The sequence below is a fragment of the Ceratotherium simum genome, chromosome 29 (genome assembly GCF_057802395.1).
Source record: "Ceratotherium simum simum isolate JZ-2026a chromosome 29, ASM5780239v1, whole genome shotgun sequence".
Classification (NCBI taxonomy): Eukaryota; Metazoa; Chordata; class Mammalia; order Perissodactyla; family Rhinocerotidae; genus Ceratotherium; species Ceratotherium simum.
The window spans coordinates 21485072-21509270 of record NC_141928.1 but is presented as its reverse complement, the minus strand read 5'-3'; the positions used below and the strand labels follow the sequence as shown (position 1 = coordinate 21509270).

The 24199-nt window shown below is 51.5% G+C and overlaps 1 protein-coding gene across 6 annotated transcripts in view; it reads left to right on the top strand.

Moving 5' to 3' along the window:
- The first annotated feature begins 13 nt into the window (after positions 1 to 13).
- TMEM268 (transmembrane protein 268) overlaps positions 14 to 24199 on the top strand; it is a 35682-nt gene continuing 11496 nt past the window's right edge. The window contains exons 1-5 of one of the 6 annotated variants that reach the window (XM_087419214.1): positions 14 to 3232; positions 12235 to 12423; positions 18301 to 18410; positions 20474 to 20581; positions 21647 to 21796. In XM_087419214.1, coding sequence (XP_087275340.1) covers positions 12315 to 12423; positions 18301 to 18410; positions 20474 to 20581; positions 21647 to 21796 — 477 coding nt within the window. In that variant the 5' untranslated portion in view covers positions 14 to 3232; positions 12235 to 12314. The other 5 variants (XM_087419216.1, XM_087419218.1, XM_087419217.1 and 2 more) reach the window with 5 other exon arrangements.

Genomic DNA, 24199 nt, shown 5'->3' with positions numbered 1-24199 from the left:
CACGGTATGTATCTTAGCAGGAAGGAAATCACTTGTTGGAAAAACAACAAGCAACTAGTAAATCTGTGGTTTGCCTTTTCTCCAGAGCACCTTGTGCTGGGGCAGCCTTGGGCATTTTCTCAAGCATATTTCCTTCCTGGTAGGCTAAATGACCTGTGTACTACCTGTGGTAACCTCACACTAGCGCTTAAGACTTAAATGCTCTGTGACCCTCTCTCTATTAGCCGAAAGTCTGTGGCAGCAGAATAATTTCTGGTAGGCAGAAACAGTTGAAAGAGAACATGATGGGATTTCCTTGCTTCTGAAACATTACGAGAGAACTGGATGGCTTAAAAATTTTATATTTCACGACTCAGGATGGGTTGATCTCAGGCCACTTCTGTCTCCAGTTACTGTTGCTTTTTACAGTAGAATTCCTTGTCAGAGTGTTCTGTATGAGCTTTTCCATTTTTTGCTGTTAAGACACTCAACTGGGCTTGCCATTCCATTGAAACTGCTTGTCAGGGTCAGCAGGGAGGGCCAGACTGAGGCCAGTCCTCTTCCTACTTGGCCTTCACTAGCTGACAGGTTTGACTGTGCCTTCTTGAACCATCTTCTTAGCTTTTGTTGTGCACTGTTGTGCTACCTTACTTCTCAGTCTCTTGCTTCCTCCTCATCTTTTCCCAAGGATTTGTTCTTGGTCTTCTCTATACTCATTCCTTTGTTGAGACACTCTCCATTTCATGGCTTTAAATACCATCTATATTGAAGACTCATTTGTATGTTCAGCTTATGTCTTCTGAACTCTGGAGTTCTGGAATTGCTCACTTGGTATTTGATTTGGCTATCTGGTAAACATCTTAGCATGTCCCAAACTATACCCAGTTTTGTTAGGGCTTTACTCCTGGTATTACTAAGTGTGCCTCTGCCAACTACAAATACGGATACCCCAAATGGAGGACCAGGAAGAAGCAACGCCTGCACTCGCTGGGTTAGACCCAGTAATCTTTAACCTGGATTACAGGATAAAAAGACTGGATTAATCCAGTCTTTTTATCCTGGATTAATAGGGTTGTATTTATATGACTTCCAGCCAACCAGCTGACCATTGCTCAAGTAACAAAAGCAACAGAGGGAAGTATTTCAGGACGTTGAGAAGACAAGATCTGAAAAGGAAAGCTTGGTGACCTGGGAGGGAGGAACCTAAAGGGTTTCAAGAGTAAACTGAACGGAGAGGGAGTGAGTGGAGAAGCTTCTGGCTGTGAAGGCAAGGAGAGAGATGCAGTAGTGACTGATGGAGGAGGTGGTTAAGGGAGGTGATAACTTGTCAATGCCAGTGGGGAAGGGAATGGAGGGAGCAAGACAGGAGAAGGCATTCTGGAGGCTGTGTGATCCAGGGCACAGGTGGAGGGATCAGCCCTGTGGTTCTCCACCCTGATTGCACCCAGGATGGGTGCTCAGGCCCCTCCCAGGCCAGTTGAATCAATCTCTGGGAATGGGGCCAGAACTAAGATTTTTCAAAAGTTCCCTTGGGAATTTTAAGGGGCGGGGCTTCCATTTTGCCTGACATGAGAAATTATCATCTGTTAGTTTCTTTGATCAGGAAGGCAGATATGTTGGTTCTAATATGGAATGAATTTCAAAATACACATGTGCAGAACAGTGTGTGATTTTTTATTCCCTGCTTGAGCATAAAAGGATATACACATGCCTGTACTTCTCTATGCAGAGTATATCTGGAAGATAGAAGAACCTGGTGGCAGTAGTGATTATCTCTGAGAAACAGCTTGGGCTGCGATGGGAGGCTTTCTTTTTGTACACTTAATCTACAGGGACGTTCAGCAGCATCCCTGACCTCTACCCACCAGATGCCAGTAGTACCCCTTTGTGACCACCCAAAATGTCTCCAGACATTGTCAGATGTCCCCTGGGGGCCAAAACCACCCCCAGTTGAGAACTGCTGTTCTACGGCAACAATTACTAAAAATAAAGCACCATGCATGATGCCTGGAACATAGGTTCAGTAAATGTTTCCTCATTTTCTAAAATTTGCTCACCCTTTGCTCAACCTAATCCTTGATTACATGTCTAATAATAGCTGTATTGGTCAGGGTAGGATAGGCTCGGAAATCTCAGCAGCTTATTACAACAAAGGTTTATTTCTCACCATGTTCAACACGAGTTGGGTGATTCCGGGGCCGCCGTTCTCCATGCGTTGACTCAGTGATCCAGATTACTCCCACTTGGTGGCCCTTCCATCTCAGCACGTGGCTTCTGCGATTGCGGAGGCAGGAAGGGAAGGTTGGCAAACACGCACCAGCTCTCAGACACTTCAGTCCTTGAATGACACGTGACACTTGTTCTCAGCCCACTGGCCGGCAATGGGTCACGTGAGCCAACCTAACTGCAAGGGAGGCTACGAAATAGGGGAAGCCCATGGATATTTGGTGAGTAAAAATATCTCTGCTACAATTGCTAACAGCTGTCTCCACGCCAGCTGGTGTTCCTAGAACGTTTGCATTTATATTAACCAATTCTCACTGCATGTCTACGGGACACGAGGCAGAGAGGTTGAGGAGCCAGCCCAAGGATGTGCCGTCGTAAAGCCAGACTTGATCTGGCGGCCTGGCTTAGCATCTGTGCTTAACCGCTGTGCGTGTGCTTGGTACTGAGCACATTGTGCACTTTTTATTTGTCTCACCCATGTGATTCTTCCCCCTTTACAGCTCCCAAATCCTAGACTGAATGCCCCTCTGGGCAATTTCACATCCTGTGAACCCCTTGTCTAGAAAGAAACATGCCCCCAATATCGCCCATTACAAGCACAGAAACTCTTTGACCATTCTATTTGGTGCCAAAGCTCAGACCCACTCAAGTTCTGCCTGCGAGAGGGCGTACAACAGCTTACAGTAAGCCAGACCTTGTGTAACATCTTACACCAATTCCCTGAAAGCTTACCACTTCCACGCTATGGGGGGAAAACGCCCGAGGTTCTGAGAGGTGAAGCAACTTGTCAGAGGCCATACACTGAAATCTCTGCACGCTTCTAGCGAGGGAGGCCCGTCATGTGCCAGGCACTTGCAACATACACAGCCCTGCAGGTTAGGCGGTGTCATCCCGCTTCCGTGGATGAGAAAGCTGAGCCCGGGGCTCACAGTCCGCATTTCTCCGCACACTTGGTGTCTTTTCCCCGCGAGAAGAGTGATGGTACCAGAAGTCAATGAAAGCTGCTGGGCGGAAAGGACCTGCTATGGTGAGTCTCATGCCCCTCGTTTTTCACCTTTGTTTCTCCTTCGGGGATGATCTGGCAGATCGGAGTGTTTTTCTCCTGTCAACTGATCTCCCATCACTTCAGTGGCTCTGAAATTACTGAAAAAGCTTCTGCGCAGGCTGACAGTTCACATTTTGCTGCCCCCCTTCCCCTCCAAGTAGGCAGGTCGTAAGAGGCAGGAGAGGCAAATTCTTTATTGAAAGATTTGGCCAGTGATTCAGGGAGAGGAAGCTGCCAGATCATGTCAATATGTGTCTCCTCTGGCTTTTAAAAAATTTCAAATGACACTGACTGGCTCCTGGGTCAAGTGTCAATTCAAGGCCATACATGGATCACTGTGTTTGGGGGGATGGCTGATGGGGAGGGGTGGGCTTGGAGGGCCAGGGGGCACTCAACTCCTTTTTTTCCTACTTGAAAACAGCTTACAAAGGGGAGAGTGGCAGCATTCTAGAACAGCTGAAAGCAGTTGAAGATAAGATTAGGAGAGAAGCGGAGAGAGCATGATTGGCCAGTCGAGCTCTCTAGTTCAATTGCCCTTCCCTCCTGTCCCCAGCCAGATGCGAGTTCTCCCTCTTCGGGCCCTGCCCCATTTTATTCCTGTTTTACCTGTCTGTGGTTCTGTACATAGTGTAGAAACAGACCCCCGACACCTCAGGGGGATTGTTGGCCTTACTGCCAGGAATTCAGAGTATTTCTTCCAGTTTTGACCCAATTTCCTGATAAACAACATGTGACTTGTCTTATTGCCTGCGCATTCCTGCTCAGGACAGCTGTGCGTTCAGTCCCAAGCTCTCACGTCTGGATCTTGTAGTGGAGTACTCATTGTGCGATGTGACTTCCAGGATTTGGTATCAGTGTAATGGAGCCATTCGCAGTGGAACATTCTGTGGGACCTGCTTTTGGAAATAATTTTTAAGACAGCTCTAATTAGTGGCAAAGTCTGGACTGGAACCCAGGGCCATCTGACCTCCCAGCCTGAATCGCTGTGATTTAGTTCAACTTGCTCAGGCCATGACAATGCTTCAAGCAGTCTGTTTCTGAAAGAGAAAGTCAGTGAATCTGTAACCGGCAGACCAGCTCCAAAACACAAGACCTGATTTTTGATCTTTGCCTTTTCACTGACTCATCCGGGGGTTCTGAGGCTCCTCCTTGGCCCATCTGCTGCCACCCTGGAAGATTCTGCCAGGCTGGGAAGACGTTCCTCCCCTCTCCCTTCCTCCAGGTTGCCAGACGGTTGGCAGCTAGCCCTCAGACACGGGTCTACAGCCCTGCAAACACAACAGGACAGATGGAGCAAATGCTGAGTAAGGGTGGCTTAGGCTGGGGTTTGTGGTTATTTGGATTTATCTATAGTTGAGGTCCTGATGAGTTCATTCATAGCTGTTCATTCACTACTTCAGATGCAAGTGACAAATACAGAGGGCAAGGTGCTGGGGGACAGCTGTGAGCATGGGCAGAAATAGCCGTATGCCCCAAAGGTTTACTTGTTTTTTTGGGAATGGGGACATTGAACAATGACCATACCGTGTGCTGGGTGTGGCCGTAGGTTAAGCAAGAGTAAGTATGAGAATGGGGGACTGGCTTGGGCCCAGGACAGAAAAGGGTTCCCAGAAGAAGGGCCCTCTCAGCTGAGACCTGAGATGAGGCGATGAGGTGGAGATGGGGTTTGGGGATTACCTTCTAGATGGAGAAGGATGGCAACCACTGAGAACTGGAAGTGAGAGAGAGCCTGGGGTGTAGGAGGAACTGAGAGATGTTCTGCGTTCTTGGGCTTCTGGCTTTTAGAAGTTGGGGGAGCGTGGGTAAAGATTGGTACAGGATAGGCTGGGAGTGGGGAGGGGCCTGGGCCCACCACATAGAGTTTTGTGAATCCATCAAGATGGTGCTACTGAAGTCTGCTTTCCATGGACTTTACTAGATATGACTCACCTCTTACTAGACTTTGTTCACTTTTCTCCATTCTACATGGAGCCCCACTCCCTCAGGCCATTGTGCCAGGCCTTGCCACGTGCTGTAGTTTCAGAGATGCAAAAGGCAGCTCGCTTGCACTGAGCACTTTCTGCCAAGCACTTCATCATCTTGTTTAATGCTTACAGTCTCTCAGTTTTACAGACATTGTTATCTTTCCATTATAAATGAGGGGATTGAGGCTCAGAGAGGTGAACCGACCTGTGCATATTCACATGCTGGTAAGTGGCGGAGCCTGGTCAGCCAGTTCCAGAGGCCCATGTCTTCTTGCCTCCCCAGCCAAGGAGACGGAAGTGTCAGTACGTAAGTTCGTGGCGGAGCGACAAGCGGTGAGAATGCAGAGTGAAGGGAGCCTGGCAGAAAGGGCAGAGTGTGACCCGGCTTCATGGAAGAGGGAGGCCTCGCTGGAGAGGCAGGATTTCGATAGATGCTGACCAGGCCACACACCTGTCAGCGGATCCCTTTCAGTATCCTATCAGCAGTTTAGTCAAGCTCCAACATCCTATGGGTCTCTTGCTCCCGTGCCCCCAAATCGTGTTTTGGGGAATTAGGCAACCTAAATAGGGATCTTGTGTGTCTTGCTCAGCGCTGCCCAGCACAACGCCTGGCACTTAGCAGGCACCCAGTGTCGATCTGTTGATGAACAAACGAATGAACCTCATTTTTAGTAGCCCACTGCCAGGATCATCACTTGCCTGGTGAAGGAGAGTGCCTGGGCCGCATCCGTCACTCAGTTCCGCAATCACTGCTCGCTGTCCCCGAGCACACTGCCTCAACCTCTGGCTGAGCACGCAGCCCCAGTAATTTGGCAATATCTGTTGAAGCTGAAAATGCATCCACACTCTGACTCAGCAAGTCCCCTTGTAGAAATGCAGGCTGTGGCCTGTACACAGCACTGTGGCTGTGACCACCCCAGCAAGGCCAGTGAGCAAGAGTGGGAACTCCCTACGTGTCCACAGGGAGAGGGGCCAAGGAGAGAAAGAAACTTCCCACAACGTATGGAGGTTTACGCACCCCTTAAAAAGAAAGGAATGAGGAAGGGCCGGCCCGTGGTGTAGTGGTTAAGTTCGGCCTGCTAGGTTTTGGCAGCCTCGGGTTTGTGGGTTCGGATCCTGGGCGCGGACCTACCGCACCGCTTGTCGAACCATGCTGTGGCGGCATCCCATATAAAGTAGAGGAAGATGCGCACGGATATTAGCCTAGGGCCGATCTTCCTCAGCAAAAAGAGGAGGATTGGCAACGGATGTTAGCTCAGGGCTAATCTTCCTCAGCAAAAAAAAAAAAAAAAGGAAATGCGGCAGAGTGGATTGTTCTGGATGAGGCGAATGTCAAGGAACTTTGTGGAATGAAACAGCAGGGGCCCCAACGGAATAGAACAGGCTCCCTTTTGTGTCAACACACACGTGTGTGCATCTGTCCATATGTGCTCTATGGAAAAATAAACGAGGTTAGTGCTTTCCTCAGGGGAGGGGCCCTTTTCACTGCAGACGCCCTGAGCGATGGCGGTGGGGGTGGCAGCCAGCCTCTAGCAGGCAGTTATTATGTGTCTGGCAGTGTGACCACGTCACACAGATTATCTCATTAAAGCTTTATACAATCCCATGAAATGGTATAATCTGTTTTTTATGGAACACTAAGGCACAGAGGTTAAATACTTCACCAAGATGATCTAAAAAGCGGAGAGAGCTGGCTTTCAGCTCAGGTAGCCTGATTCCCACCCCAATGCTCTTCATAATACAGTGCACGTGTAATTTTCATTAAAAAACAAGTCCCTGAGAAATGTCTGGTCCCCAATATCGCCCCATCCACCGGGTCCCGTGACTGTGTGGGACGTGGGCTGGACCTCAGAGGCCAGCGCGGCTCTAGGATGGGGAGACCGAGGCTCAGAGAGGGGGTGCTGTCGGCGGCCGGGCGGGGCGCGGGGGCCCGCGATCCCCAGGATAGATGCACGTGGTCGGCGAGCGCAGAGGCGCTGCCCGGCGTCCCGGGAGGGCGCGCGGCTGATGAAAGGCGGCTCCCAGCTCGGCTGCGCCACGGCCCGGGGGAAGGCGTCCCTCTCGGCCTCGAGGCGAGCCTGCCGGGCGGCTCCTCCCGGTGGGGTGACCGCGCGGCCGGGGGCGGGACCGGGGAGGGCGGCGCGCGGCGCGGGCGGCGGGCGGGGCGCGGGCGGCGGGCCCGGAGGCCGCGGGCGGCGGGGCGGAGGGGCGCAGGGCCCCGGACCTCCCGCGTCCCCGGGAGGAGACGCCGGCGGCAGTGGCGGCGGCGCGGGCGGGTGAGTGTGCGCGGGCCCGGGGCGCGCGCCCGTGTGTAGCGCGCGGGCTCGTGCGAGCGTGAGCCCGGTTTGGGCGGCGCGGAGGCGGCGCCGCGCGGCCGCCGAGGCGCCCCATCCCCGGCCTGCGGTGGGCGCCGCGGGCAGCACCCGGATGCTGGCGTGCGCCTTGGGGCCCCTTCCCCCGGGTCGTGCCTCGGAGCCGCTCTCGGGCGCCTCCTGTGAGCCGAGGGGACGGTAGGGGTGATTTCTGGGGTGAAGGATACTCCGAGGCAGCAGACCCCGGGATGAGCCTTGCGGGCAGAGCCTGGGACAAGACACAGCTGCCCAGGGCCAAGTGTGGTGGAACATCCCCAGCCCGAATGAGCCGGGTTCCGTTCTGGCTCCGTGCATACTGGCTCCTTGTTCACTTTCGTTTCTGGGTCTTAATTTCCTCATCTGTAAAACGGAGAGCTTGGACCCATTGTCTCTCAAGGCTGTTCCACCCCAAAACATCTGTGGCAGGCCCTCTTAGAGACTCTTCTTGGGGCTTTCCAATTTAACACAAACAAAACCTGACTAGGTGAAAACTAGGATCTTTCTCTCCCCCCCTTTCCCCTACACACGCACAAATCTCAGACACACGGTTTCTGGGAGACGGGGCTCTCAGTGTCTAGCAGAACGGTAAGGCGATCTTCCTTTGCAGGGGCTCACCAGGTAGCTGAAAAAGGTGGCTAATTGGGAGTTCTGGTTAAATGCAGACTCAGCAGAGGGAACTAAGGACTCTGGGAGTGGATGACCAGTTAGTTTCAGGAACCTCAGGGCTCTGCTCTGGCGCTGCCTCCACCCTGGTCTCTGCCTCTCCCTCCCAAGTCCTCCTAGGGCTGCTGCAGGACTGCGCGGATCGGGGACTCAGGACGCCCTGATAGGTAATGGGTCTGCGTCTGCCCTTGGCCAGTCTTGCCAACACCCCTCCTGCCCGCTGCAGCCTTGGGGTTGGACGAGGGGCTGCCGGGTGAGTGCAGAGGCTGCTTGGATGATGCCCATCCTGGCCTCTGGTCTGTCTCTCTCCCTACTTGGCAGTCCTTTCTCCCACCTCTGCCTGTGCCAGGCCTTTTCCCCACCCCGAGGTACTGCTCCCTTCCTCTGACTGCCTTGGTTGGTCATTGTTTGTTTCTTTTTTTTTTCTTTTCTTTCTTTTTTTTTTTTTTTGTGAGGAAGATTAGCCCTGAGCTAACATCTGTTGCCAATCCTCCTCTCTTTGCTGAGGAAGACTGGCCCTGGGCTAACATCCGTGCCCATCTTCCTCCACTTTATATGGGACACTGCCACAGCATGGCTTGACGAGCAGTACCTCGGTGCACGCCAGGGATCCGAACCCGGAGAGCCCCCGGAGCGCGTGTACTTAACCGCTTGCACCACAGGGCTGGCCCCCTTTTTTTTTGGGTGAGGAAGATCAGCCCTGAGCTAACATCTGTGCCCATCTTCCTCTACTTTATATGGGATGCTGCCATAGCATGGCATGACAAGCGGTGTGTCACTGTGCGCAGGGGATCCAAACCGGCAAACCCCAGGCCGCCAAAGCAGAGCGCGCCGGCTTAACCGCTTGAGCCACCGGGCCGGCCCCCGTTGTCTGTTTCTTATTGCTCTTTCTCCGAGTTTGTCTTTCCTACCCGATGGTGATCCCCAGCTGGGAGGGCTGAACAGGGACTTAAGATTTTATTTCTGGTTTTATAATCGAGAAGGCACAGGGCCTGGCACTCAATGGTTCTTAGGAAATGTCTGTGCGGTAAAAATAGTGACAGCCATATTCCTTGGTCATTCCTATTCACCGAGTGCCCTCAAGAGTGATGTACATGTATGAACTTTTTAAGCCTCACAACATCCTAAAGTTACCATTACTATCCCCGCTTACATGTAAAAAAACTGAGGCAGAGAGAAGTAACTTGCCCCAGGTCACGCAGGTGGGAAGTGGTGAGACTGTGCGGGTAACTTGCAGACATTATAAGAAACAGCCTTCAGGTGAATGAATGAATTCTCTAGATCCAGACGCTGTGGGAGGCTAATTGGGCCAACTGGGGTGCTGGGCTGTCTTCTCAAAGACAATGCCTAATTGTGGGATTTTGCCACTAATGGAACCTTCCATGCAGTCTGGAAGGATATCTGGGCAGCTCCAGCTTGTGGGTGGTCCCTCTTGCCTGGAGGAGGGAGGGTGGGCTCCTCGGGCCCACAGGCCTTTCTGAGATTCTGATACAGCCTCCCTGGGCTGCAAGCTCCTAGCTACCATGTCCCTTGTTCCTTGTCTGGAAAATGGATCTAAGGATGACATTTGCCTTGTGGACCTGGGAGGTGATCAGATGAGGCAGAAAAAGGCTTCAGTGATTGTCAGGAGCAGGCAGATATCCTTGGGCTCTTGTTGTTTTTATGCCTCTTGGGCATAAACAAGATAAGAGGAAGGAAGTATGGTGACACAGTGACATGATTGACTGGTAAATGCTCAGCAGTATTTGCCAGTGGCCGCTGTGGGCCAGGACCAGGGCTAGATGAGGGAGAGATGGTCCCTGCTCTCCCAGATTACAGCATCTCAGATGCAACTGGAATCATTGCTGGATCACACCTGGGAGATGCAGTCTCCCTCCATCCACTCTTTTTTTTTTAAGGTCGTTTAAGGAGCAGGCTCAGAGACAGCCAGACCTGGGTCCTGAGGCTCAGGGGCATGGGAGTTCTGGGCTTGGACTCTGGTGCCAGATGGCCTGGGTTCACCTCCTGGTTCCACAGCTTCTAGCCTTCTTGGGCAGGTCCCTTCACACCTCTGACCCTCAGTTTTCTCTCCTGTGGGGAAAGGGGCCTGATGGCTGAGCAGGGTACTGGATGTCATGCTGGTATTTCCTTCTGTTGTCCCCACAGCAGCTGTGCCAGGTCGGCCTCCCTGAACCCATTTTACAGATGAAGACAGCAAGGCTCAGGGAGTTAAGTACCTTGACAGCGAGTGTCACAGAGCGTGTGAGTAGCCGAGCGACGATTCAAGTTCAGGCTCTTTGACACTAAGGTCCTCGCTCTTTTCATAACATTTTGCTGCTTTCTGGCTTCAGAGCCTGGTACAGGGCAGGTGTGTGATACTTGTTGGCGAAAGGCTCCTTTTTGTATATTCTTGGTTGGTGGAGGGAGCTTAAAGTCAAGGCCGGCTTCAGGTGCATGAAGTCTGCTCATGAGCACAGGGCTCCCTACTTAGGAAGGCCTCCTGCTTGGTTTAATGCTCTGCTGTCTCCATCTAGAAATTCTTCATCATTTTTGAACAAGGGACCCCACCTTTTCATTTTGCACTGGGCCGCACAAATTACGTAGCTGGTTCTTTTTAAAGGACCAAGGTGGTAAGGGCGTGGGAGTCAAGCTCCCCCATTTAGGGGGCCTAAGTATTGGCCGTCAGCCCTCAGGCCAGCTCTGAATTGAGCAGACGTGTGCCGACTGGACACTTCCTGTCTTCACCAGCGTTGAGAACCGTGGCAGCGAAAGACGATTCTAGCGGACTTTTCACCAGGACAGTTGGCAGGGCTGGCGTATCACTCAGAGACTTTGGCATGATTTTCCTTGGTGGGGGGTGATTCTAAGGGCCCCAACTGGACGCATAACAGAGGTTAAGTGTGCAGGTTCCAGCCAGAGTGTGTGGCACCAGAGACCCCCTTTTGGCATCAAGAAAATACCCATGAGGGGCGTTTCTGCTTTTGTTGACAAAGTGGCTAAGGGGCATGCCCGCTGCGCTGTCGCTGACCCGGCTCCCGATGCTTTGGAAGTATTTCCAAGGTCTTTTAGAGCTCAGTGCCGGGACGAGGCACGGCTCCCCTCTTCATGTCTCCCCTCACCCTCCTTTTTCTTTTCTCCTGATAGATAACTGTTTGACAGTATTTCCATTTTAGCTTTGGCCACTTGGAAGCTCAAAACCAAATTCTTGGCTCAGGCGTGGCAACTGTGTCAAACCTCAGAACAGTAACCATAAGAGCTGGTATTTATGGGATGTGTCCTTTGTTCCAGATGCTCTTGTCTCCACTTGACAGGTATCACCCCATCAATTCTCAGCAGCAGCCCTGTGGGGAAGGGACCATTATTTGGATATAGGGAAGCTGAAACTCTTTGAGGTTAAACCACTTGCCAGCGTTTACATAACTAGTCGGTCATAGAACTGATGCTTAAACCGGTTAGTCTGACCCTGGAGTCCGTGTTCTTGAATGCTAACCTCACCATCTCTGCTAGGGAACTTCATTGCCTGAATATCTGGTTATTTTTATCTTTGTGGTAGTCACTTTTTTTTGGTAATTTATATTTCCCACCATCTTGATTTTGTTCGTTGGTATTTTGCAATGTGTTATGGGAAGCTATTTGAGATCCCTTGTATAAATAAGGCTCCCTGTGATGAATATACCTGTCCTGTGCCTGGTTGCCTGGGGCGCTCTCAGTAAGGGAATAGAAATCCCGGATGCCTGGGAGTGGGGCCTGGTCAGCTCGTGAGTTTCCTGTGGGTCCCTGGATGTGTCTGAGCTGGAGAAGGCCCAAGACCAGAAGGGAAGTTCTCAGTCAAGGCCTTGGGGGATTTTAGTTCCTCATCTTCACTCCCTCTGAGAATGTTCCTCAGCATGATCAGAAAGACGAGACTCGATGGACAGACGCCGGGTGGCTCTCCCAGGCCTTCTGATGATTTTGGCTTTGGTTTGCCCGAGGAGCCCGGCCTGCCTGGGCCCATGCCTGAAGTTCTTTCTTCTGCTGTTTTCTGAAGGCAAATGAAGCTGAGCTGGCGGCTCCAGAATGAACCACAGCTCCGAGAAGAGGAAGTAGCAGCCCAGCTGGCTCTCTGTCATGGCCTGTGAACCGCAGATGGACCCCGGCGGGGCGGCCGGCCCATTGCCTACCTCCGCCCCTGGCTGGAGCGCCTTGCCTGCGGGGAGCCCTCCTGGCTGGGGGCAAGGTAAGGTCATGACTCTTAATTCCTGCCTCCCCTAAAATCCCCCTGGGATGCTGAGATGGGCTCACGTAGTATGATTGAGAGGAAGGGAGTGGAGGGGCACAGAAGTGCCTTTAGGTCAGGGTGGGCATTTTGGGATACATGTCCAGGCCAGTTTCTGGCATTTCTACCCGTTCTCTCTGTCACCAGCTCCTTAGATCAAGCCACCATCATCCTCTGCTTGGATCCGTGCTGTAGCTTCCTCGCTGATCCCCTTGCCTCCTTGCTTCTTCCATCCGTTCTCTACGTGGCATCCAGAGAGATCTTTTTAAAATGCACAACCAACCATGTCTCTTTCTGCTTCAGTGTTTCCCATTGGGCTTATCATGAAGATCTGTCATTCGCCAGCTTGCAAGGCCTGCCTTAATGGCTCTTGCTGCCCCTGTTCTCAGTTCCCGCCATGCTGTTCTGCCTCAGGACCTTTGCATCTGCTGTTCCTTCTGCCCGAGATGCTCTTTCCCTGCCTCCTTTTCCCTGCTTAATTTCCATTCATCCTTCAGAGCTCAGTTCACATATCCCTTCCATGGGAATCCTCTCCTGATGGCCCAGCTGAAGTCAGGACCCTCTGATAGACTCCTTCATCTCCCCATGGCACTTATCCCAGTCTGGGATTAAATAATTACCTGTGTAATAAAGGGTTGAGTGTCCAGCTCCACACTGGAACATAAGTTTCATGAAGGCAGGGCCTCTGTGTTGTCTTGTTCATCCCTGTGTCTGCAGTACCCAGCACAGGGCTTGTCCCATGGTAGATGCTCAATGAGTATTCTGTTGAATGATGAATGAATGAATGAATGAGTGGCTGGGCATAGGCCCGGGGAGATAGCATTCTGAATGGTGGGATCCACAGAAATGTGGCTGGTTACTTAGATGGTTTGAAACTTGACTACTTAAAAACAAGGGTTTCTTTTAACGTTACTGTTATTAGGAAAGCAATTGACAGACACACACAGAGCAGTAGAATGAAACGGAATGAGATAATTTGCCTTCAGAACTTTGAAGGCATCGCTTTACAGGTTTTTGGGAAGCCAGTTCCTGCTTCTCTGTGGGAAATTCCTCCCCCCTGCACACACACACACACACACACACACACACACGCATAGACATACACACACACACACACACACGCTTCTTTGGTAGCTTTTCAGATTGTTTTTCTTAGTTTAGGTGTAAAAACAAGTATTTCTGAGGGGAGGACGAGCCGTTCTCACTTTAAGGAACAGATGAGAAAGGTCATTGCTGAGAATCCAGGAACTTGTGGTTCCAAAGGCAAACAGTGACTACGGGAAAAAGTCTTTGCATGGCTCGGGCAGATCCCTTCCTCTGAGGGCAGAGCGGGTGGGGGGGGAGTGGTGGGAGGGTTGGGGGGGGAGTGGTTCAGGTCCTCAGGCCTGGAGTCCAGGTCCACGTGGGTTTTCCTCCGCGCTGTGAGGTGGAGAGCCAGTGGGAGGCCTGTCTGCCTGACTGCCTGCCTTTGTGCTCGCTACCTTTCTCCTTGCTTCCCCCTCTTACTTTCACTTCCCCTGGTAACACTGGACGAGTTCTTGTTCTCCTTTCAGAGGCTCCGTTTCCTTCTCCATGGTCACGGTGTCCGACTCTTAGGGCTCTCGGAGGATTAAATGAAATCAGGACTGTGCAGTTCAGCCCCCGCCTGGTGCACAGTAAGCTCTCAGTACCCGGAAGCTATTCTTATTTTATTTTACGGTTCGATTTGATTTCTGCCTTTATTTTCTTGTCTAGTTTTCCTCATTTGCTTATTTTTAAATCTAATTTCATAGTTTTATCTTTTCACATTTTATTTTCATGAAGCTGCCTTAAATTCTTTCTGGAACAAGGTGGGGGAGGGTAAAAATAAGTACAGATCCATCTGTGTTACTTTATTGTAACTTTTTTTTTTTTTCCTTTTCTTTTTTGTGAGGAGACCAGCCCTGTGCTAACATCTGCCAATCCTCCTCTTTTTTTTGCTGAGGAAGACTGGCCCTGGGCTAACATCTGTGCCCATCTTCCTCCACTTTATATGGGACGCCGCCACAGCATGGCTTGCCAAGCGGTGTGTTGGTGCGCGCCCGGGATCCGAACGTGCGAACCCCAGGCCGCCGCAGCGGAGCGTGGACACCCAACCACTTGCGCCACTGGGCCGGCCCTGCTTTATTGTAACTTTTGAGTCCTGACAGCTTGCTTTTAAATTATGAGAACAAAAGCGGTGGGTTATTCAGCCCCCATTTTGCACCAAGCACTTTATTTTCATCATCTTCATTATTTGTAAAGTCCTCTGCAGTGGATATGCTCATCCTCTAAGTGGATGACTGGTTGTTTCGATTGCTTCTTCAAGGTTACTCTGTCAGTGAGAGGCTGAGCTATAATTTGAACCCCAAACTGTCTAGCCTAGGTTTTCCCCCTCACCACCTTGCCTCCATACCCCTCAACCCTTGGGGAAAAAAAGAGAAAGCAAAATAAAGTTCTTTTTGGCAGGGGTAGAATTCTCTGTCACCCTTGAGATCATAGATCATAGGCAATACCCTAGGGTATAAAAAAAGAACACTATCAGGGTTGGGGACCAGTGTTCTATCATCTTAATTCATTTATGCATCAAACCTTTATTTAGTGCCTCCTGTATGCCAAGAACTGAACTCACCTCAAGCGATTCAGTGATGTGCAAAGCCAAGGTGGGAGTATATAGTCTTATGGGGACAATGGACTTTAATCAAGTAATTGTATACATGTGTAATCAAATAATTGCATAGTGTTTACTCATCTTTTTTTTTTTTTTGTGAGGAAGATCAGCCTTGAGCTAACATCTGATGCCAATCCTCCTCTTTTTGCTGAGGAAGATTGGCCCTGGGCTAACATCTGTGCCCATCTTCCTCCACTTTATATGGGACGCCGCCACAGCATGGCTTGATAAACGGTGCATAGGTGCATGCCTGGGATCCGAACTGGCGAACCTCAGGCTGCCGAAGTGGAGCACGTGCACTTAACTACTGCACCACCGGGCTGGCCCGGGTACTCCTCTTTGGTGAGTGTAAAGGAGAAGAGCAGTAGGGCCCGGCCCGGTGGTGCAGTGGTTAAGTTCTTGCGCTCCGCTTCTTCAGCAGCCTGGGGTTCATTGGCCCGGATCCTGGGAGTGGACCTACGCACCGTTCGTCAAGCCATGCTGTGGCGGCGTCCCATATACAAAATGGAGGAAGATGGGCGCAGATGTTAGCCCAGGGCCAATCTTCCTCAGCAAAAACAGGAGGATTGGCAATGGATGTTAGCTCAGGGCTGATCTTCGTCACTAAAAAAAAAAAAAAAATGGAGATGAGCAGGTAGTTATGGACAAGTTTAGCAGAAGGATTTGATCTGCTAAGAGTTGAGAGTGTCAGAGAAGACTCCCTGGGATAGTGATTAATGAGCTGCGATACAAATGATGAATAGGATTTAACTGAGTGAAGCTGGGTGGAAGTGTTCCAGGGAGAGGGAACAGCATATGCAAAGGTCCTGGGGTGGGAGAGAACACTGTGTGTTCAAGGAACAAAGGAGGCTGGTGTGCAAGACCCAGAATGAGGCCAGGGGCTCAAGGGGAGTTTGGCAGGAGGCTGGTTCTTCTGAGGGCTGGGAGAGCGTGGTCAGGAGGTTGGTTTTGTCAGAGCTCTGGGAAGCTATTGAAAGTTTTACCAGAGGATGGGTGTCATCTGACTTGTGCTCTGGCCGCTGTGTGGAGAAGGCGTTGTAGGAGGGAAGAGTAGGTTTGGAGGAGCCAGTGAGGAGACTGCTGCCTGGGAGGGGTGAAGGAAGCTTGCCCAGGGTTGTGGTGAAGTTGTCAAGAGGTGTGTGGAGTCAAGAGATGTTTGTTGGCCCAGTTGGCAGGGCCCAGGGATGGCCTGGGTGAGGGGTAGAGGGAGTGGGGCCAGAATTCCCAGCAAGGTCGGGCAAGTCATTTTGCTTAGAAGACTCAGCTATGGCCCAGTGCTAGGCTCGCAGGTGACCAGAGCTTCAGGCCAGCAGGTAATATGTTTATGGTTTAATCCCTTCAGTCCTGTCTCATTTTCTTTTTTCTTTTTTTTTTGGTGAGGAAGATCAGCCCTGAGCTAACATTTGTGCCCATCTTCCTCTATTTTATATGTGGGACGCCTGCCACATCATGGCTTGATGAGCGGTGCGTAGGTCCATGCCCAGGATCCAAACCTGCGAACCCCAGACTGCCGAAGCGGAGTGCGCGAACTTAACCACTACGCCATCCGGCCGGCCCCCTGCCTCATTTTCTAAGCAAGGGCTATAGAAAATGTGTGAAAATATCCAGTTCCCAGCCTTGCATAGCTGGACTCTGGGATCCTAGATCTCGGACGGGGTCCCCCCAGCTCCCCTGGCTGCTACCAGGTGGCACACAGGGCCTCGTACCGTGTGGAGCGAGAGCTCCGTCTACTCAGACCAGCGGTCGGTTTGGCTTCCTTCTGCGGCTGTGCCTCCCCGGCCTCGCTCGTCTCGTGGTTTGGCTTCATCGCAGCCCTGCAGGGCAGGGGTTGGGATAGCTGTTGTGACCAGCCTGGGTTGATGTGTGTTTTTGAGGTAACACTTAAGTCCCTTTGAGGTTATGCTCAATTTAAATGCCTTTAAAATGTTCAGAGAGCTGCAGATACACCGGGGAGGGGTTACCATAAGTCAGTGTATTAGTTTCCTGTGGCTGCTGTAACAGATTACCACTGACACAGGGGCTTAAAAACACCCTTACTGTTCTGTAGGGTAGAAGTCCGACACTGGCTTTGCTGAGCTGCAATGGTGGTGTCGGCAGGGCTGCCTTCCTTCAGGAGGCTTGGGGGAGAAGCTTTCTTTTCCTTTTCCAGCTTCTAAAGGCCGCCCGCATTCCTTGGTCTGTGAACCCTTCCTGCATCTTCAGAGCCGGCAGCGTTCCATCTCTCTCTGCCGTTCTTCCACAGTCACCTCCCTCCTGACTATTCTGCTGCCTCCCTCTTCTACTTTTTTTTTTTTTTTTTTGTGAGGAGATCAGCCCTGTGCTAACATCCGCCAATCCTCCTCTTTTTTTGCTGAGGAAGACGGCCCTGGGCTAACATCTGTGCCCATCTTCCTCCACTTTATATGGGACACCGCCACAGCATGGCTTGCCAAGCAGTGCGTCGGTGCGCGCCTGGGATCCGAACCAGCGAACCCCGGGCCGCCGCAGCGGAGTGTGCGCACCCAACTGCCTGCACCACCGGGCCGGCCCCCTCCCTCTTCTACTTTTAAGGGTCCTGAGATTACACGTGCCCCTCCAGATAATCCAGGGTAACCTCCCTACTTAAGGCCAGCTGATTAGCAACGTTAACTCCTCTGTAACCTTAATTCTCCTTTGTCATGTACGGTAACGTATTCACAGGTTCTGGGGAGCAGGATGGGGACATCTCTGGGGGTTCCTTGTTCTGCCCCCCACATTGGGTTCTCTCTTACTTAGCGTCTGAGCCCACCGGGAAGGTAAGACTTATCTGGTTGAGTTTCCTTTGCAGTGCTCAGATAAATGTCTGCTGTGTCATCTCCTCAATGTAGTTAGTCGTTCCGTCTCTGTTTAAATATCCCCTGTGATGGAGAACTCACTACCTCCCATTCTGTGTGTGGATGGCTCGCATTCTTGGGAAGTTCTTTCTTATGTGGTCTCCTGTTGTGTCCTACTAGCCTCCACACCCCAGTTCTCCCTCCTGGGAGCTTTCAGGCCAAGTCCAGTCCTTCTCCCGGAGGGATTTGAGGACAGCCACTGTGTCCTTCCTTGCCATGAGAAGGTTCTCGCAGCCAGAGGAGGTGATGCCGTCAGGCTCTGGGCTCATCCAAAGTGCTTCTCTCTCAGCCTGATGAAGCTTCCGGTCTTGCTTTCAGAGCTCCACAATGGCCAGGTCCTCACGGTTCTCCGGATTGACAACACCTGTGCACCCATCGCCTTTGATCTGGGGGCCGCAGAGGAGCAGCTGCAGACTTGGGGCATTCAGGTGAGGGCTGATTTTATTGCCTCCCTACCATTTTCCGTTCCATCCATCCATCCATCCATCCATCCATCCATCCATCCATCCGTCTATCCATCCTTTCATCCAGTTACTCACAAAATATTTATTAAACACTCTGTGTCCAATATGGTTAGGGGGTGTAAGGAAGATGTATTAGAACTATCCTCTCTTCCCAATTAATTCACTTAACAGATGTGTGTTTTTGGGTGCCCATCCTGTGCCAGGCACTTACCTGGGCACTAGGTACATATTGAGTGGTGAGTAGGACCCACTGCCTGTGCTCGCCCTGCTCACAGAGCCCCACGGGGGAGATGGACACACGTTGGATAGATCAGGGCAGGGTGAGATAAATGCTCCTGTAGAGGAACGTCCAAGACGCTGAGGATGTGCACGGGAGAAGATGAGAAGCCCGCCTGGGGAAGCAGTGGTTATGAAACCTTCGCAGAGGAGCAGATACTCGGTCTGGGATCTAGAAGGAAAAACAGGAGTGGGCTGAGTAGACAGGAGGAAGGGCATTTTAGGAGAGGGAACTGTATATGTGAAGGAAAGGGTACATGACTTCGTTAGATAATGATGCAGTACCTTCAAGTGTCATAATTCGAGGCGTCGGCTCCACAGATCCATAGAGGTGGATGCAGATCTAGCTGCTGCTCACTGCCTGTGTGACTTTAGGCAGGTGACTTAACCTCTCTGAGCAGCAGTTTCCTCACATGTGTAATGAGGGCAATATTAATACCTATCTCCTAGAGTTTCTGTGAGGATTAAGTGAAATAATGCTCGAGGAACACATGCGCTGTCTCTGACAAAAAGTACATGTGCAATAAATTGTAGCCCTTGCAGTTGTTCAAGTCCCACAGGCCTGGTTCTCTCTCGTGCCGAAGCCCCCGAATCATTAGGCCTTCCCCCCCACACCCAGCGAGGATTAACTGCGGATGGGAAAGATACAGTGCTGATTTTACCCTGAAGATTTTGGAGTTCTCTTCCTTAAAACTGAGTCGCATTATTGTTTAAAACAGCATTTTACCGCATTAAAGGGAAGCTTTCCAAGTTGACAGTACTGACCCCACACCAGCACAGCAGCTGGTGGATGCTCCCACGTTTCCTTTCAGCCTGTGTACAGAAGAACACTTCTCTTTACCACTTGTCCTCAGATGGAGTTTTCTTAACCGGGGGACGGTTTACATATTCTACCGTGTTCCTAAATATCATCTTTAATGGCTAAATTCTGTTTTCTGAAGCAGTCCACTCTTGGAGGGCCTTTATGCTCTATGACGTTTTTTGTTTGGGCAGGAAGATGCGAGTTTGCAGTTCTTTGGACTGTATTAATAGTTATCGATATTGCAGTATTGATAATAGTGCCTGCATATCAAGTGTCCGGTATGGACCCGGCGCTGGGCCAGTATACACATGCACCTAGATACACATTTCTATCCATATAAGACATAACCGGCTGTGGTAGGGAGAGCAAAGGCCCCAAAGATGTCCAGATAAGATGTATATACGTATTATACATGGACTTATTGTATCATACATATGTAAGTACCGTATATGTATTATCTTATTTGATATGCACACCACCCCTACAAGGTGGATACTCTTATTATCCTCATTTTATAGAGGAGGAAACCGAGGCTCAGAGAAGTGGGGTCACTTGCTCCAGGTCATACAGCACATGAGTGGCAGGGCCAAGGTTTGGACCCGGGGCTGGCTGACTCCAGGGCGTGTGCCTTAACCGTTAGGCTATCCTGGGTCTGCCGTGAGGTCCTGAGCCTTGGGCTGCGGGGGTCCCTCTGCAGGATGTCCTCCTGGCCCTCGAGCTGTCCCACCTCCCCGGTGGTACCCGTCCTTCCCTGAGGCGGGAGCTGCAGCCTGGGATTGCCACCCAGTGCTCCGAGCTCCTCCTCCTGCCTCCTGGGACAGCCCGGGATGTGCCTGCTCTTTCTTCTACACCAAAGTCGCGTGAGCTGGAGATGACTTGCTGCTGGCGGGAAGGAGGTGGGGAGCGGTTCTCGTGGCTGACGGATTGCTTTCCCTCGGGCGGCCACCAGGTCCCGGCCGACCAGTACCGGAGCCTGGCTGAGAGCGCCCTCTTGGAGCCCCAAGTGAGAAGATACATCATCTACAACTCCAGGCCTATGCGGCTGGCCTTTGCCGTGGTAAGGCGGGGGGTGGGCCCGCACACTGACCCTGCTGTGGCCCCTGTGGCACTGCTGAATTCGGCATGGCATCGTGTCCTGTTGGTATGGGTGGGGCGTTTGGGGGCTGGTGGCCTGGCGGCCTGGAGAGAGCAGTCCGCGTGGACCCGGATTTGGTAGAAGAGGACATTTGTGGGAGAGAGTTGTAACCAGGTCCAACATTAGGATGGGAGGCAGGGTTTCCTAAGGGCAGAGCTTGGGACTGGGAATCTGCAGACCTGCTGCTGAGGCTCTGGACTCAATGTCTGGCTTTGTCAAGACTTTCTACCTCTCAGGGACTTGGTTTCCCCATCTGTTCAACAGATAGGTCCATTTCATCTCTAACCATATATACATATAAACATATATATACCTACACACACACACACACACACATACACACATACATACATACATATGTACATACCTATATAAGGCAGAGCCAGTGTTTGAACCCAGACAGACTGGTTTCAGCATCTGTGTATTAACCACGTTGACTGGCCGCTTCTCTGTATGTATAAATGAGCAAATAGCACTCCTGACTCCCACGACCTGCTTCTAGGGAAGGGAAAAGGATGGCAACCGACATTTATTAATTCCTTAATAAGTGCTAGGCTGTTACATACGTTAGCTTATTAGCCCTTATAACAACCCTGTGAAGTAGGTATTATCCCCATTTTACAGATGAGGAAACTGAGGCTCAGAGAGCTATTATAACTTGTCCAAGCCATGTGGCTGTTGAAGGGTCAGCGTGGGCTTCTGACTCAAAGTTTTCTCACTCTCAAGTCCCCTGCCCTTTTCTGTTTTATTTATAATCAGGGTAAGCAAGGATTCGGGGCAGCTATTCTAACACCGTTTCTCCACCTTTGCTTGTGAACAAGGACCAAGGGCACATGCTCCCACACCCCCATCCGTCTCTTACTGGCCCTGTGAGCTCTTTGAATCCGAGGAGGGTGTCAGAAGTGTCCAAAGGGTGTCCCTTTGAACGGAGCTGCTTCGTTCGAGGACTGTTGTTCCTGACAAGGCTCTTACTCTGGCCTCTCGCAGGTTTTCTACGTGGTGGTGTGGGCCAACATCTACTCCACCAGCCAGCTGTTTGCCCTGGGGAACCACTGGGTGGGCGTGTTGCTCGTGACCCTGGCCGCGGTGAGCCTGACCTTGATTCTCGTGCTTGTCTTCGAGAGACACCAGAGGAAGGTGAGACATCCGGAGACCCCAGCCACGCTCCCTCCGGAATCGGGCAGGAGAATCCCAAGTCAGGTTGCTCTCCTTTAATGAAAATTCACACTGCCCAGGTGCCCAGTGGCTCCAAGAAATCAAATCACGTGCGTGATAGAATCCTCTCTGTTTCTCCTGTCTCGTCCCCTTGGGTTGTTTTTCTGGAAGCAAGCTGTGTTTAGAGGGCGTCTCGGAGGGCACTTGGAGTTTCCTGAGCCCTGTCACGCACCTGGTCTCCCCGGATGCTCGCGACAGCCCTGTGAGCGAGGAGGGCGTCCCTGAGGCCCCCTCGCAGCACACGGTGCCTGAGGTTGAGCATCGTGGAGAGGCTGGTGGGTGCTGACCTGGTGCTCTGATGACAGGTGTGTCTCATTTAACCCCAGCAGTGACCTTTGAGGCAGAGAGTGGGTGGTTAGAGAGCCTGGGTAAGTTGTCCTGATCCCCCTCTGAGTGGCAGAGCCGGGTTCCAGGCCTGAGCCCTCTGCCTCCCGGTCTCATCACCAAGGAGATTGGTACCTCCCGGCCTGATGTATGGTTCACTGATTGTATTCTGCTTCTTCAACGTCTGTCTGTTGTTACTTACCGAGCACTTCAGATGTGCTGGCTCGTCTACGAAGGGCTTTACGTATGTTAACTCGTTAAACCCCCCGTACATCTCTGGGTGGAATCTTTTACACTCGTGTTGCAGATGAGGAACCCGAGGCTCTGAAAGGCTTAGGGAGGGGTCCCAGGCCATGCTCCTCATAACTGGCAGAGCTGGAATTCAGGGCCGGGATGCTCAGATTCCAAGCCGTGTTCTCAGTCGATACCCTAGTCTGGGTATTCTCTGGCTGCTGGAACAGATTACCATAAATGTAATGGCTTAAAACCACACAAATTTATCGTCTTGCAGTTCTGTAGTTTCGAAGTTGGACACGGCAGGGCTGCATGTTTTCTGGAAGGATTCTCCTAGGGGAGAGCCCATCTCCTTGCCTTTGCTAGCTCCTAGGGGCCACCTGCATTCCTTGGCTCGTGGCTCCCTCCTCCATCTTCAAAGTCAGCAATGGCAGGGCGAGTCCTTCTCACATCTTTGACTCTGAATCTTGGCCACCGTCTTCCATCTTTAAGGCCCCTTGTGCTTACATGGGGCTGCCTGGATAATCTGGGACCATCTCCCTGTTTTCAGGTCAGCTAATTAGCAACGGTAATTCCACCTGCAGCCTGAAATCCCCTTTGCCATGTAACGTAACAGATTCACAGGTTCTGGGGAGTAGGACTTAGGCGTCTTGCGGGGGACGTTATTCTGCCTCCCACACCTCCGCTGGCTTTCCACCTGCTGAGGAAGCTCCCCCAGCACCCGTCTCGAAGCCGGACTCTGAGATCTTTAGCAAACGCTCCGCTCTGGCCTGACTCAGGAGGAGAGGGCGCAATGCTGGGCAGTGTGGTGAGGGTTTGCGGTATGAATTCCATTGAGCGCCTGGGCTCACAGAGACAAATGGGAACTTTATGGCCTAATCATTCTGAAAAGATCTTTGTTGGGCTTTGCAATGAGGCTGACAAAATAATGCTGCCCTGGGGCTCTGTTGAAGCTTTCATGGCCCTTATGCTTGGCCTGTAAAAACATAAATCCAGCTGGCCGCTCCTGCAGCCAGAAACTTCTCTTGGGGAGGGGAAATAGCAAAGCGTTCTGCGGTAGCAGGAGCAAGTGAATATCTGACCCCTGGCAGGTGCTTCGAGAATGGAGTTAGGGAATACCTGCTGGGCTCTGCCTCTGTCTCGCCTTTCCCTCCTTGTTCACCTGGTATTTGTGAAGCCCGGCAAGTACCAGGGAATGTGCTCGAGGCAGGACACAGAGATGAACAAGACAGTGTCTTCCTCATCCGTGCGGCATGAAGGGCCCAGGTACATAGTGGCACTCTTGGCATCACTGTTTGCTCGTCCAGGGAACCCCTCCAGGGTCCTTTCCTTTCTAATAATGACCACCATGTAATGAGCACCTATTATGTGCTCTGTGTTTGGATCTTGATATCTGTGCCCAACAACCTGACAAGGAGGCACGATACCTCTGCCATTTGCCAGCTCTGCAACCTGGGTAATTTCTTAGTTAACCTCTCAGGGCCTTCGTTTCCTCATCTGTCAATTGGGATCATAATTTTAGCTCCCTCCTAGGATTATTGGGAGAACTAAATGACTTAATACACACAAAGTGCTTATAATACTACCTGCTATAAAAGGAATGCTCATTAAGTGTTAACTGTTACGATTATTTACTCTGTTTTCCAGTGGGGGAAACTGAAGCTCAGAGAGGTTATGTAACTAGTCTGTGGTCACACGGCCCTCCTCAGGTCTTCCTTTGGGCCTCAGCTTAAGGACTTCGTCCTTCTTGGATCCCTCATCACTCAG